The sequence below is a fragment of the Ruditapes philippinarum genome, unplaced genomic scaffold (genome assembly GCF_026571515.1).
Source record: "Ruditapes philippinarum isolate M1 unplaced genomic scaffold, ASM2657151v2 ctg3062_1_1_1_1, whole genome shotgun sequence".
Taxonomy (NCBI): Eukaryota; Metazoa; Mollusca; class Bivalvia; order Venerida; family Veneridae; genus Ruditapes; species Ruditapes philippinarum.
In genome coordinates this window covers 182343-194958 of record NW_026852595.1, presented here as the reverse complement: position 1 = coordinate 194958, position 12616 = coordinate 182343, and the positions used below count along the sequence as shown (strand labels likewise).

The following is a 12616-nucleotide window of genomic DNA, read 5'->3' as shown; positions in this document are numbered from 1 at the left end:
CCATTCAATAAAGAAACCCTTTATTATTTTAGCATTGTTTGACATGAGTCGTGAGTGTAAGATGTATAATCTCAACATTGTTTGACATGAGTCGCGAGTGTAAGATGTTTAATTTCAGCATTGCTTGACATGAGTCGTGAGTGTAAGATGTATAATTTTTAGCATTGTTTGACATGAATCGTGAGTGTAAGATGTATAATTTCAACATTGTTTGACATGAGTCGTGAGTGTAAGATATATAATTTCAACATTGTTTGTCATGAGTGTAAGATATAGAACTTCAACATTGTTTGACATATTTTGTGAGTGTAAGATGTATAATTTCAACATTAATTGACATATGTTGTGAGTTTAAGATATAGAATTTCAGCATTGTTTGACATGAGTCATGAGTGTAAGATATAGAACTTCAACATTGTTTGACATATGTTGTGAGTGTAAGATGTATAATTTCAACATTAATTGACATATGTTGTGAGTTTAAGATATAGAATTTCAGCATTGTTTGACATGAGTCATGAGTGTAAGATATAGAACTTCAACATTGTTTGACATATGTTGTGAGTGTAGGATGTATAATTTCAACATTGTTTGACATGAGTCGTGAGTGTAAGATATAGAACTTTATAGCATTGCAATATTGTTTGACATGAGTCGTGAGTGTAAGATGTATAATTACAACATTGTTTGACATGAGTCGTGAGTGTAAGATATAGAACTTTAACATTGTTTGACATGAGTCGTGAGTGTATGATGTATAATTTCAACATTGTTTGACATGAGTCGTGAGTGTAAGATATAGAATTTCAAAATTGTTTGACATGAGTCGTGAGTGTAAGATATAGAATTTCAAAATTGTTTGACATGAGTCGTGAGTGTAAGATATAGAATTTCAACATTGTTTGACATGAGTCGTGAGTGTAAGATATAGAATTTCAACATTGTTTGACATGAGTCGTGAGTGTAAGATATAGAATTTCAACATTGTTTGACATGAGTCGTGAGTGTAAGATATATAATTTCAAAATTGTTTGACATGAGTCGTGAGTGTAAGATGTATAATTTCAACATTGTTTGACATGAGTCATGAGTGTAAGATGTATAATTTCAACATTGTTTGACATGAGTCGTGAGTGTAAGATGTATAATTTCAACATTGTTTGACATGAGTCATGAGTGTAAGATGTATAATTTCAACATTGTTTGACATGAGTCATGAGTGTAAGATATATAATTTCAAAATTGTTTGACATGAATCATGAGTGTAAGATGTATAATTTCAAAATTGTTTGACATGAGTCATGAGTGTAAGATGTATAATTTCAGCATTGTGTGACATGAGTCATGAGATCGAAGTTAGTCTACAGCTGTACAGTAGGAAAGTTATGATCATGTCCAAGTCCAACACAATACTTCCAAAATGGCTCAGATTTATGAAAGGAATATCTTTTTCATATTTTTCATATGTACACTTTAGAACTTGCACCAGTATATGCGAACTTTTTTCAATGTTCAAGAGGGAGAATTTACTTTAAAAAAGAGGGGGATTTTGTAACTGACAATAGACATAGATGGAAATGAGGGATATTTCTTTTTTTTAAATGCCTCTTATTCTAAGAAAAATATTTTGAAATTTGAAAGGAGAAAGAGGAAGTCTCCCACTAAAATAGGTAGAGTTCAGATGTATGGAATATGATGTCATAGATAATGTTGAATTGATATAAAAACAAAATGTGATTGCTGTATTACTAAATGAATTTAATAAATTTATTACATAGGAACAGAACAGAATTATCACACCAGTTATGAAAAGAACAATTGTTCTCTATAACCTGATTTTTATGTAATATATACATTGACGTAGTAGTGTATGTTCATAATTATATAAATGTAGCAGAAAGGTAACAGAGGACATGATTGCTAGTATGATCTGGTAATTGGAAAAAAAAAGATGTAAGGCCTTCATGACTGAGTGGTTAAGGCGGTTGACTTAAAACCACTTGCAGAACACTGCTCTGGGTTTGAATCCGAACAGTTACTTTGGATTCTTTCATGCGAGGAAGCTGAGAGCTAGCTTATGAAAAATCTATGGTTTTACTCAGGTGCCTGAAATAATGCATGGAAGGACACCTGAGGTCTTCCTCTACCAGTAAAGCTGGAAAGATGCTATATGACCTATACATTTTGATGCAATGTAAAACACAACAAACAAAAAAAAATGAATAAATAAAATAAATGAAAAACATATCCAATTTATTGACATCAAATATGTAAAAAAAAAAAGATATTTTAAAATGTTAATATTTAAATAATTCTTTATGCTTTAAAGAAAACTTGTTGATAGTGAAGACATTCCACTCAATTTAAGCAGGGAGTTGTTACAAGACAGTGGATTGATCAAGTACAGTCAACTTACATATTTTATTTACATAAAAAAATTAAGCCTCAACTTTTCCCAAAAATTAACAGCAGTTGTATTCTGTTATACATTTTCATTTTTCTTTACATTACCATTCTCTTTGTCCAACAAATCATTAAAGTGGTAGGGTGGCCAAAGGGTAATGCGTCAGACTAATCATCTATGGATTGCTGACCGCGTGGGTTCAAACCCTGTCAGGGGCAAGCCATTGTTTCTTTGTGCAAGAAACTTCTTATTTATTGCCTAATACTGGTTAAAGGATTACAGATTAGTAATTAATGGTCCCTGGTTCCATCCCGAGGGGAGTTGCAATTTCTCCATCAGAATTGATCACTCAAATTGAGTCTAATGGTCATATTTCTTCCACTGATTCAGAAATCATGTAGTATAAGTAGTTAATCACTTGCATAGAAATTGGTTATAACTTGTTAATTATCCAGAAAAGCTGGTTAACTGGCTCCACTATTAAGTTGATCTTCAGTGGTACAAGTACTCCTAAACAAACACGTTGTCTTTTTTTGGTTATTTGTGGATGGTACCTGAGCCTTTTGATTTTGATTTATTAGAATTGGCAATAAAAAAAAAAAACTTTTTATGCACCCGCCATAAAATGGCTAGGACATAAAGTGTTATCCTGTTCCGTCATTCCGACCTCTCCTTCCGTCATTCCGTCCTTCCGTCATTCTGTCATTCCGCCATCATTCAGTTTCAGTTCATTATCTTAGTAATGGATGCACACATTTAAATGGATAAATCATGAGAAAATACAGGTCAAGTTCGAATTTTGGTCATGGTCAATGATTTTTGCCCCTTTCACTTTGAAAATAATGAAAATAATATAAAATTTTCATTTTCCGTTCATTATCTACCCCATTATTGCACATATTCAACTCAAATTTAATATATGGATTTGTCAAAGGAATGTGCAGGTCAAGTTTATTTTAGGTCATGGTTCGATGATTTTTGGCAGAGTAATGCCACTTTGAAAATAATATGAAATTTGCAGTTTCTGTTCATTATCTTTCCAATGGTATTATACATTCAACTCAAATTATTATATATTTGGCTACGTCAAAGGAACGTTCTGTTCAAGTTCGAATTTGGTCACGGTTCGATGATTTTTGGCAGAGTTATGCCACTTTCACTTTGAAAATAATATGAAATTTTCAGTTTCCGTTCATTATCTTCCAAACTGTATTACACATTCAACTCCAATTTGACATTTGGATACGTGAAAATAGGCAGGTCAATATTAAATATGGTCATGGTTATTTGATTTTTGGCAGAGTTATGCCCCTTTCACTTTGAAAATAATATTATATTTCCATTTACGGCTCATTATCTCCCCAACGGATAATACATTCAACTCAAATTTGACATATGGATATGTCAAAGGATGCACAGGTCAAGTTCGAATTTGGTCATGGTTCGATGATTTTTGGCACAGTTATGCCCCTTTGACTTTGAAAATAAAATGAAATTTTCAGTTTCCATTCATTATCTCCCCAATAGTTGAACATTTAATGATGATAGCTGACAGAGTAGCTGACAGAGTTATCCATCTTGAACATTGAAACAAATCAAAAATATTTAGTTTCTTTCATTATATCCCCAATGGTGTACACATTCAACTCCAATTTGACATAAAGGTACATCTTTGGAATAAGCAGTTCAAGTTTGAATTTGGTCGTGGTTCAATGATTTTGGACAAAGTTATCTCTCTTGAAGGTTGGAAAAATCTTGAATTTTCAGTTTCAGCGCTCATACTTTTGTGGGTAAGTATGTAGCCATTAATTTGGCTACAGATATGCAATATGCAATTTATATAACGTTAACACTGAATAGTTTCTGTGCCTTACACTTTTGTTTAAAAATGGTTTGTGTTTACATTGAATACTTTTAAGGGCTTTGAACTTAAAATGAAAAAAGTAGTTGGTGCAAACAAATTTGGAACTAAATATTGTAACATCTGAAATTTTGGCGTGACGACACATTTCTAGTTGTGAAAAGCACTTAATATGGGGACTTTGGGGTACACAGTAATTAAACATTGCCTTAGTTAATAACCTTAAATCTGATTACATACATTTATTCTTATTTTTTTTTAAAAAAAAACACTTCATAGAAAAGTATTGCTTAATTGGATTTAAGTGCCCATTTAAGCATATATAGTATGTGTGTAGATATAGTCAAAATATCTTAACATTTTGCCCATGTTTATGATAGTTTATAGATGTGAAGAAAGTTGTCATTTATCTCATCTTTTCGTCGGCCACTGAAATACAGCTTCTTTGTTTCCTCACACCAGCAAACAGCATATGGACTTTGCAAATTCTTCAACACCACCTTTCTTGAGGAACAGTCTCCTGATATCTCTTTTATAACATGTCTCCGCTAGTCACACACAAAGACAGTACCATCATCTGACAGTGATATCCCACTTGGGAAACTCATACCACTGTAACTACTTATCGAATCACCCTGCCAGTTTAATCTTGTAACTGTCGTCATGTTACAGTCAGATACATAGATAGAACTTTTGTTACTTGTGATAAACCATGGATATTTGAAAACATTATTTCCATCAATTGTTGTTTGTATTGCGGCATTCAGGTCAAGGATCTGAAGTTTTGCAGGATTAAGGAATGACACAACAAATTTACCTTGGTAACAGCTTATACCATAACACTTTCCATCAACCTTCACAGTGTGCTTCTTTATGAGTTTGTTTAATGAGATTGATATAAATTGTATTGTTTGTTTGTAAGGAAGTGTGACAGCTAGTTCAGTACTGGTTACTGGAGTGATATCCCATGGTTGATCATCTAGTTGTAGTTGATAAGACACAGATTGACTGCTGGTATCCACCATCTTTACAGCTTTGTTATTATAGTCAGCGATGATAAGAAGATCACGAGTCAGCAGAGTCATTCCTGATATCCAGCATTTGTCTTTATCTTTTGATGTCTTCACATGTATGTCTCCCTCATGTGATGATTGTCTGGACTGTATTTGTATGGGTAGAGCTTCTTTATTTAAAGTTCTCTTTGTCAGTGTACCAAAAGACTTCTCTGCTTTAAGGTTGGTTAATATTGCCACATTTTCTTTAAAGTTGTGCTCTTTGATATCATATAAAGAAAATTTTAGTTCCTTTTCCTCCATATCTGTCAATGTTTTCTCAGCAAGTTTGAGTTCCATGCAGAGTTTGTCAAATTGTTTAGATATGTTGAGTTGTTTGATTTTATCTGTGGATGCCTTCAGAGATTTGGTAACTTCTTCACATGTTTTTTCTGCTGCTTTCAGATGTTTGTTGTTTTCTTGTTCTATGACATTAGCTGCATCTTCAGCCTGTCTCTCAAGTTCATCTAGTCTTTGGTTGATTTCTTGCCTAAATATTTTGATTTCTGCCAATGTTTCTTTGAGAGAGCTGTTTGATTTGTATGTCATGTTCTTGACATCTTTTAATATCTGTTGAAAATGGTCACAAGTGGTATTTACTGCATTCAGGGTAACTTGATATTCTTTGCTGTCTATTAAATCACCAGAAATGTCTGGTATATAATTGACATTACATGAAGTAGCTTGATGTTCAAGGGTAACACAAACACTGCAGAGAAATTCTACATGATCGTGACAGTAGAACTTGATCATTTCTTGTGGATGTTTGAGACAGGGTGTGGTCAGGACATCAGGCTGGCCGTTGTGAATAGATGTTGAGGGTTGCTGCAATACTTTAGGCATATTAGTAGCGTCCTGAAGTGTGTGATGTTTTGAAAACCTACTGACTTTGTGTGCTGTAAAACAATTATTGCAGAGGTGTTCCTTGCAGTCAGTACAGTAACCATGGGCAGGTAGTCTAGGCCCTTCCTCGCCACAAGGCTGGCAGTAAATTTTAAGATCTTCATCTGATGCCATGGATGTTGTTGATGATGAAAATTGTTTTGATGCTTTCTTTCCTGAGACTGCCATGTTTTACCTAAAATGTATTATAATAGACTAACTCCTGAATTAAGAATATGTGACTTTTCCCAAGCTATTCCGTAGGTACAAACAAACTTTTGCTGTTACAGCTTTGAAAATGATCCTGACAGGTTGACTAATCTAGTTTGTTGGGTAATGTACCATGAAACTATAACGGTAAAAGTTTGTTTGTACCAACGGATTAGCTTTGAAAACCCCGCATTTGCCGAGTTATAGATAATATCTATAGATTACGATGTATTGTATGTTTTCAAAAACATAAAACACGAGATTCATCGATGATTTGACACAAAGATAAAGTCTAGTTATTCCCCGCCGATGGAATCGGGAGGGGGAAATTGTTTTGGCGTTGTCCGTCCTTCCGTCCGTCCGTCCCACTTTCGTGCCCGGTCCATAACTTTTTCATTTACCAAAGGAATCTGAAATAACTTGGCACACATCTTTGTTATAATAGAACGATGTGTCATGCACAACACCCAGACCCCTACCTCCATGGTCAAGGTCGCACTTGCTCATTCAAGGTCAACATTGTCTATTTGAGGGTATATGTCGTGTCCGGTCCAAAGCTTTCTTTTCTTTGATGGGATTTTGTAAATAAAATTTTTCACAATGATAATGAGACGATGTATCATGCGCAATAACCAGTCACCTCCCTCCAAGGTCAAGGTCACACTAGGAGGTCAAAGATAAACAGGGTATATTTTGTGTCCGGTCCATAACTTTTTCATAGATCAAAGGATTTTGTAAATACTTGCCACAAATAGTCACTATAATAAGACGATGTGTCATGCGCAACACCTGCATCCCTACCTCCAAGTTCAAGGTTCTAAAATTATATTTTAACAAAAAATGAAAGTTCACTTCAAACTTGAAATTCTTGTTAGTCTGCTTATCACATTTACATAATTTTCCCCTTTCTTTATTGATATGATTGAATTATATTATAAAGCAATTGAAAAAATGGAGCGCTCTGTCTACTGACTGGTTTGATTACAAATATAAATATAATTAAAAGGCATGCAAAAATACCGGTAACCCAGTCCAGAAGTTTTTCAATACCATGACTTTGTGTTTCAAAATATATGTATATTTAATTGAACTTCCTTTTAAAAAAATCCTTTATAAAATAATAATGCTCACTAGTTGTGAGAGAGTAATTTTTTGTAGACATTAAGATATTTAAAAAAATTATTGAACCTTGAAATTGTAATCCTCAGAGATTGTCTCACATTTTCCAAATGTAAATATTTGGTACGTGGATTTTGCTCTGTTTTTACTTCCTTGTTTTAAAACACTGATAACATTGTAAAGTTACAAGTTTAAACCAGTCATTTATTTCGTAAATAAAGAGTGTAGTGTGCGAGAAACTATTTAATTTTAGCATTGTGTTTTTTAATCAGTATTTTAACTTGTTAAGAATATAAAAAAAGTCCTGATATTTATGCTCCTGAAGGGTGAGTATATAGTTCCCGCTTTGTCCATCCGTCCAGTTGTCAGTCCATGTGTCCTCTTTTCTTGTCCGGGACATAACTTTGTAACAACAAGAGGTATCAACGTGAAACTTTGTAGGTAGATAGATCTCATTTGGTAGAGGTGCAGTGCAAAAGAACCATAAAACTGCCCTGCCTAATTTTGGAGTTATGGCCCTTTGTCCATTTTTACACTTTGAACTTTGTCTGGAACATAACTCTGAAACTATAAGAGATATCAACATGAAACTTTGTAGGTAGAAGTTCTCATTGGGCAGATGTGCAATGCACAATAATTGTAACTCTGCCCTGCCTTGATTTGGAGTTGTTGCCCTTTGTTCATTTTTATACTATGAACTTTGTCTGGGACATAACTTTAAATCTATAAGAGATATCAACATGCAACTTTGTAGGTAGATAGATGTCATTGAGTAAAAGTGCAGTGCAAAACCACCACAACTCTGCCTTGCCTAATTTTGGAGTCGTTGCCTGTTGTTCATTTTTACACTCTGAACGTTGTCCAGGACATAATTCTGAAATTATCAGAGGTATCAACATGAAACTTTGTAGGTAGATAGATCTCATTGGGTAGACGTGCAGTGCACAATAACCATAATTCTGCCTTGCCTAGTTTTGGAGTTGTTGCCCTTTGTTCATTTTTTACACTTTGAACGTTGTCCTGGACATAGTTCTGACAGTATAATAGATATGAACAAGACACTTTGTATGTAGATATATATCATTGAGTATATGAGCAGTGCACAGAACAGTCACTTTATCTTGCCTAAGTTTGGAATTATTGCACTTTGAATTTTGTCCGGGCCATAACTCTGAAACTACAAGAGGTATACTTTTCTGTGTCCAAAACCTATTTGGGGAGCATGATGCACCCGGTTCAACCGGTTCTTGTTCCATCTGCTGTAACTACTACAAAATATTTACTTATTTCTTTTGTTTCTTCATTATTTATGATATTGACATTTATTTATTATTTATTGACATTGTTCGTTGCTTGTATTTGTAATTCAACTTATTACGTAACAAGGAAACATTCTACAATGGTGATAATTGAAAACCTGGTTTGTGGCATTGCTATGTTTCTTTTATATTTTCATTTAATAATGATTTTTTAATTATTTTTTTAGAATATTTCAAGATTGTTGAAAGAAATTGGTTTGATTGACACAAATTTCAATACGTTTGTGAAATTCTGTAGTAAATATCCTCTACTGTCAATATGAAAATATCATTCCTTCATTTGTCCTTCCTTCTACATGTATATGTCCTTTTGTATCATAGTTTGGGGACCTTTCTGTTGAAAAAGTGTCAGAGTTAAATCGTATACATATACATGCACAGTGCGGTAACTGGAGTGCAGGTATCAGTTACCCGCCCACTCCAGATCATACCCGTTTGATTGGCTCATTTTTGCTGGGGTTTACATATTGTGACGGCAGAGAAAGGGAAAGCGGCAGAAATATCATATTCAGATGCTCGATCATTGGTTACTTTTTCCTCGGGGTTTAAAATTGTGACAACAGGGAACGTGTTTTTATGTTTGACTATGATACAAAAGAGAAAGAACACCAAAACACTCGGCAATCTGATTTATACTCGGGGGCTACGCCCCCTCGTACAAATCAGATAGCCTCGTGTTTCGGTGCTCTTTCTATTACTTGTCCCACGACCCTTTCTTGTTCCATTCACTTGTTTGTAATACTGAGAGCTATTCTACTAACATGGGTGTCTGCTTTTATTTAAGTTTTTCGTACCATCCCACTCATTTTTTGGAGTTTAAATGTCAAGTGCTGTTTGTTTTTGAACTTGTAATTACTTGAGAGATTGTAAAATTATTTGTGATATATCTTCATCTCAGTCAGACAGTGTGTTATGTGCAAGTCGTTGGTCAAGTCTATACTTAGATGTAAAAATGTATTATTGCATGGCTGTCAGTGTCGTATGTACATATTGTTAGTTAAGTAAAAAGTATATGTGGATTTTTATGCTCCCGAAGGGAGGCATAATATAATCGCACCGTCTGTCCGTCCGTCTGTGCCACTTCATTTGTGTCCGGACTGTAACTTTGTAATACATTGAGGGATTTTGAAATAACTGGGCACAAATGTCTACCACATCAAAACGATGTGTCGCATCCAAAAAACTACGTCCCTACCTCAAAAGTCAAGGTCACACTATTAATTTGAAGTTTAATATTATCGCAATTAGAGTAAATAGGTACACACATTCATGTCTGGACTGTAACTTTGTCATGCATCGAAGGATTTTAAAATAACTAAGAATAAATGTCTACCACATCAAGACGACATGCCGCGACAAAGACATATGTCCCTACCTTCAAGGTCACACTTAAAGTTTGATGGTAAACATTCTCTCGAGAAGAGTTTGAAGATACACACACATTCATGTCCGGACTGTAACTTTGTCATGCATGGAATGATTTTAAAATAACATTGCACAAATGTCTACCACATCAAGACAATGTGTTGCGGCTAAGGCTCATGTCCGTCTGTCCATGTGTCTCCACTTACACAACAATCATGTCCAGACTTTAACTTTGTCATGCATTGAGGGATTTTGAAATAATTTGGCACAAATGTCTATCTCATAACAACATTTTGTTGCGTCCAGGAACCACGTCCCTTCTTCAAAAGTCAAGGTCACACTTATTTTTTGAAGGTTCATGTTATCACAATTGGAGATTACAGGTACAATAATACAAAGAATACTATTCAGCAATTAGTTACTTTTATTCTCTTTTCTTTTCTTTTTCCATGCTTAAGAAACCTTTTCGGGGCCATTTGTCACTTGGGTGACAGCTCTTGTTTCTTTTAAATTAAAAAAAATAAATATATAAGAAATAAGTATTTGCCATGACAACCAACAAGAAGAAACTTTAGAACTATTCTTTTCATAAACTGTAGGTTAAATTTTGTTATTATTTATTTTTAGAAATGGTCGCCCAATATTTGTGAATTTAAAAACATGATTACTGGGAGCATGCTCTTTATTTAAAAAAAATATAATTTTAAAGAATGACATGGCGGCTAAAGGGGCTGGGATCATTATCTTTGGTATATAGGAATTAGTAAAAATCTGTTTAGTGTTAGTCAAATTTTGATAAAATTAAATATTTATGCTTTATAGGTGATCGACTATGGAGATATTTAAATGGATTGTGTTTCCCTAGATATTTATAAATAAAAACTTTGCAATTCTTCCTATGAATTTGTGAACAATATATGGCCTTCAAGTTGACTTTCTGGTATTTTTATAACCAAAGTATTTTAAGAGTATTAATACTAATTATTTAATATTTAGAAAGACATAAAAGATATTTACCTGGTTTAATCCTAGAAATTGTTAAACAGGTGTAAAATCATGCACAATGATTCACTCTAACTACATAATGTAAATATTTTGCGCTCTGTTAGATCTGTGAAATTTGATATTTACTTCCTTAATTTTTATCATCCTACATTTAAAATCTGAAAGGTAATACTAGTACATGTAATTTATTCAGGTAGTACTAGTTATGCATACAGAAATTTTGAATTTATTAAATTTTAGTCTTGAGTTTAAAACAGAGGGACATCCGTGGCTGAGTGGTAAAGGTTGTGACTTCAAACCACTTGCCTCTCACCTCTTTAGGTTCGAGCCACACAAGCATGGTCGGATTCTACCTGTGAGAAAGTTATCCAGCTAGCTTACGGAATGTTGGTTGTTCTACTCAGGAGCCTGTTTGTGCCTGAAATAATTCACTTAATGGCACCTCAGGTCTTCCACCACCAGTAAAGCTGGAAAGTCCCAATATGACCTATACAGTGTTGGTGCAACAAAACCAAACAAAAAAAAAATAAAATAGTTATAATAATAACCATTCAGAAAGATCAAGTTTTTGTGTGTTTGTTTCGTTGTTTTATTTTCAAGCATGGTGAAAATGATAATGAATGATTCAAAAATGTATTTAAGAAGATGTTTCTATCATTTAGTACAAGAGATAAATATATTATCTTCGATGATGAAGGGGAATCAAATATTTTTTTTATTATTTCTTTCACAGGTGTGTGACACATAGCCAGAATAAAACATATTTTATATTAAAGTGACATTATGCTCATTTGTGGGTAAACCGTGAGTGAACAGGTGAAAGTCAGAATAAGTTTTTATATAGCCATGATTCCTTTAAATCCAGTAATTTTCTTCATATATACAATAAATAATCCCCAGACCGAAACGGAATTTCTGTAAATATCAATTAGAACTTACCTGAAACGTTTAGTTTATAAAAAGAGTGGGGCAGTCTTTTTATATTTTAGGCAGAATTTGAATTTAGCCTAAACATTTTCCAAAATAAACTGTTGGTCAAACGCCATTTTAATAGTCAATCTTTTGAAATAAAAAGTCAATTCAGCTTAACTTGAGTTGAAAACATGAGCAAAATGTCACTTTAATATGATGTTTTTTTTTAGCTCACCTGTCACAAAGTGACATGGTGGGCTTTTGTGATCGCTTTTCCGTCCGTCCGTAAACTTTTAATTTAAACAACATCTCCTCAAAAACCGCTAAGCCAATTTCATCAAAACTTCACAGGAATGTTCCTTTGAATAGTCAACATTAATAATTGTTCAAAGAATTTAATTCTAAGCAGAACTCTGGTTGCCATGGCAACTAAAAGAAAAAACTTAAAAAATCTTCTCTTAGAAAACTGAAAGAGCTAGAGCTTAAA

The 12616-nt window shown here is 33.7% G+C and overlaps 1 protein-coding gene across 2 annotated transcripts; it reads right to left on the bottom strand.

Moving 5' to 3' along the window:
* Window positions 1-4027: 4027 nt before the first annotated feature.
* Window positions 4028-11620, bottom strand: LOC132718167 (uncharacterized). Of its 2 annotated transcripts, none has more exons than XM_060701798.1 (2): window positions 11230-11620; window positions 4028-6395 (listed from the first exon to the last, which is right to left on the bottom strand). In XM_060701798.1, the coding sequence occupies exon 2, from the start codon at window positions 6386-6388 to the stop codon at window positions 4814-4816; it is 1575 nt and encodes a 524-aa protein (XP_060557781.1). In that variant the 5' UTR covers window positions 6389-6395; window positions 11230-11620; the 3' UTR covers window positions 4028-4813. The 2 variants fall into 2 exon arrangements, with proteins under 2 accessions (XP_060557781.1, XP_060557790.1); XM_060701807.1 differs by lacking the exon at window positions 11230-11620 and adding an exon at window positions 7598-7662.
* Window positions 11621-12616: the final 996 nt, after the last annotated feature.